Genomic DNA, 2299 nt, shown 5'->3' with positions numbered 1-2299 from the left:
TCACTTATATAAGTGTGACGTATCTTGTTTTTAATGAATGAAAAAACAGATTTTTAGTGTGCAATTACATCTTCTTTCCTGGTATCAGAGCCCTTTTGGGCTTAACTCTTTCACGGGGTGGCAGAATAATGAGAGAGTTGTAAAGCTTTTAATTCTACTATAGATTAGGATGAGTGTATGAGAGAGATTGTTATTGTATGTGTTTTGTTTCTTCATCAAATGATGTGAGCATGGAGAGAGATGGCATGGGAAGAGTTTGTCAAATGACTACCATCCAAATCATGTTATTAAACATCAACGAGGGCGTGCAGAGTGTCTATGCGAGAGTAAAGTATTTCAATAACTTAATGTTTGTCAAAGGTGCGATATTTCCCCAACAACCGTGTTTATGCTAAAATTTAAAGCCCGAAAAAAATTTGCTCGATGCGTGACTTTAGCTTCAGCACGCTAGCCCAACACGGGCAGATGAAAGGAGAGACTCTTCGTGCTCTTTTATTGACTGCGATTAGTGCTCAACCAGGTATGGGAGTTCCACGAGTGCGCTCGTACCAAGAGCGCGAAATTTTTCAGTTTTCTCTACTCTATACAGTCATCCTCTCATATCTTGGTTTTTTAAGCGCTTATCGAATTTTTTTGGGCAAGATATTTTTTTAATAATCATTATCCGGCTGGCGTGGCAGGATTTCTTAGTATCAGTTGTGGAGGGAAAACGAATCACACTGCGGAAAACAATATAGCATGGGTCACTGATGCCGAGGACATAAACGTGGGTCAAACAGCAGACATAGGGGACGCCTCTGTCAACGGTTCTTACTTGCATTCTTTACGCTTCTTTCCAATGCCCCTCAACAAGTCTTGCTATAAGTTGCCCATGACACCAGTCGTGCCTTATTTCGTAAGATTGTCGTTCGTCATTGGAGTTTACAATGGATTCCAAAATTGGCCAAGCTTCCAGTACTCCATTCAAACACCGGGTATGTTGGCTGTGAGAGACGTAACAACCAGAGATGTAGTACTATATCAACCTCAAAAAATATTGGTCAGTTCCGGCGAGGTGCTTTACATTTGCTTGATTAGAACCTCCGTGCGTGATGAACTGAGGCGGTTACAAGACGGCATGTATATACAGGCTAAGCCTGGAACAATCTTATCGCCAGCTTTTTATAATATTGGTGGAAATTCTATTGTTAGGTGATCATTTTGAACATTATATGTAAATTTAGTCATATTAATCAACTATCTGGTTCATGGGAATCGGTTTTAATATATCTTTATCAATTTTTATCTAATTACCGCATGGGGAATAGACGGTCTGATAAGTGAAAACCAATTTTCATTAGCGCTATCGAGCAGTTGTGAATATTTATTTTGTCAAAGGATTAAGCTGAATAGCTTTGTATGGGTGATTATGCAGGTATCCCAGGACCAATTTGACCGCATCTGGAAAGGAGATGAGTCAATTTTAAATACTGACAGTAAAGATTCACGACGTGTAAGTTCACATACCGTTGTTTCAACAAGACATACCCGGAACCTTCCTCAAGTGCTCTAATGCAAACGGCGTGAGTTGGAAACAGTTTGGACATCGCATTAAAATCTTACCAAGCGGCCAAATCATTGTTACAGCTGTATTTTGCAGAGATTGAGACACTCAACGTGTCGGAATCCAGATCTTTTTACGTCAAGATAACTGATGAAGAGAAGATTCAAGCCACTACTCTCCTGCGCTCTGAAACCAGTACTCTCATGCGCAATCATTCCGCTGTCGAGAAAACATTCCCAATCCTCGCTCAAATACCATATGATGTTAACGTTACTAAGGCCCCTAACTCTAACCGTCCACCTATACTCAATGCTTTCGAGCATCACTGGCTATATTACACAAACCGCGCAAAAAATTCCAATGAGTAAAACTTCTTATACTGAAATTACAGCGATTATTCGATGCCTAATCCAATAGTTCTTAAACTGCAGTTTCGCTCTTGACGCTCTCAAAAGGAGTTTTGACATAAAGGACTGGATTTCCGATCCCTGTTATCAGGTTTGTTGGAATTTAATTCCAACTGCAACAATGAACAGCTGTACAGGAATCTGATTTGCAGTAAATGTTACAGGCTGTTTGATGCCGCAAAGTCGCCTTTGATATTTTTGCACATAAATGTGCATTAAACTCACAAAATTGATTTCCCCTGCAGACAGCCGACTTGTTTTTGATAGAAGCATCACCGCCTTGCTGCATTAAATTCAGAGATAGGCATTAGAAGATATTTTGTAATATTTTATTGTTTAAATCAGATAT

At 39.6% G+C, this 2299-nt stretch overlaps 1 protein-coding gene across 1 annotated transcript; it reads left to right on the top strand.

Annotated features, from left to right (window-relative positions):
• The first annotated feature begins 423 nt into the window (after positions 1–423).
• LOC149189123 (putative LRR receptor-like serine/threonine-protein kinase At5g48740) lies at positions 424–1911 on the top strand. The gene is made up of 4 exons (XM_089410134.1): positions 424–520; positions 681–1186; positions 1415–1492; positions 1627–1911. Exons 1-4 carry the CDS (start codon positions 424–426, stop codon positions 1909–1911), a joined length of 966 nt encoding a protein of 321 aa, XP_089266260.1.
• The last annotated feature ends 388 nt before the right edge of the window (positions 1912–2299 follow it).

The sequence above is a fragment of the Pinus tabuliformis genome, chromosome 3_1 (genome assembly GCF_031772625.1).
Source record: "Pinus tabuliformis cultivar Carrire ecotype Pingquan chromosome 3_1, CPIR1, whole genome shotgun sequence".
In the NCBI taxonomy this organism is placed as follows: domain Eukaryota; kingdom Viridiplantae; phylum Streptophyta; class Pinopsida; order Pinales; family Pinaceae; genus Pinus; species Pinus tabuliformis.
This window is presented reverse-complemented; position numbering and strand designations above follow the sequence as displayed.

Excerpts from the sequence above, each read along its gene's own strand:
- LOC149189123 (XM_089410134.1), top strand. The coding sequence starts at position 424 with ATGCGTGACTTTAGCTTCAGCACGCTAGCCCAACACGGGCAGATGAAA. Across the intron at positions 521-680 it reads TGCGATTAGTGCTCAACCAG|GATTTCTTAGTATCAGTTGT; the intron begins GTATGGGAGTTC and ends CTGGCGTGGCAG. Across the intron at positions 1,187-1,414 it reads ATATTGGTGGAAATTCTATT|GTATCCCAGGACCAATTTGA; the intron begins GTTAGGTGATCA and ends GTGATTATGCAG.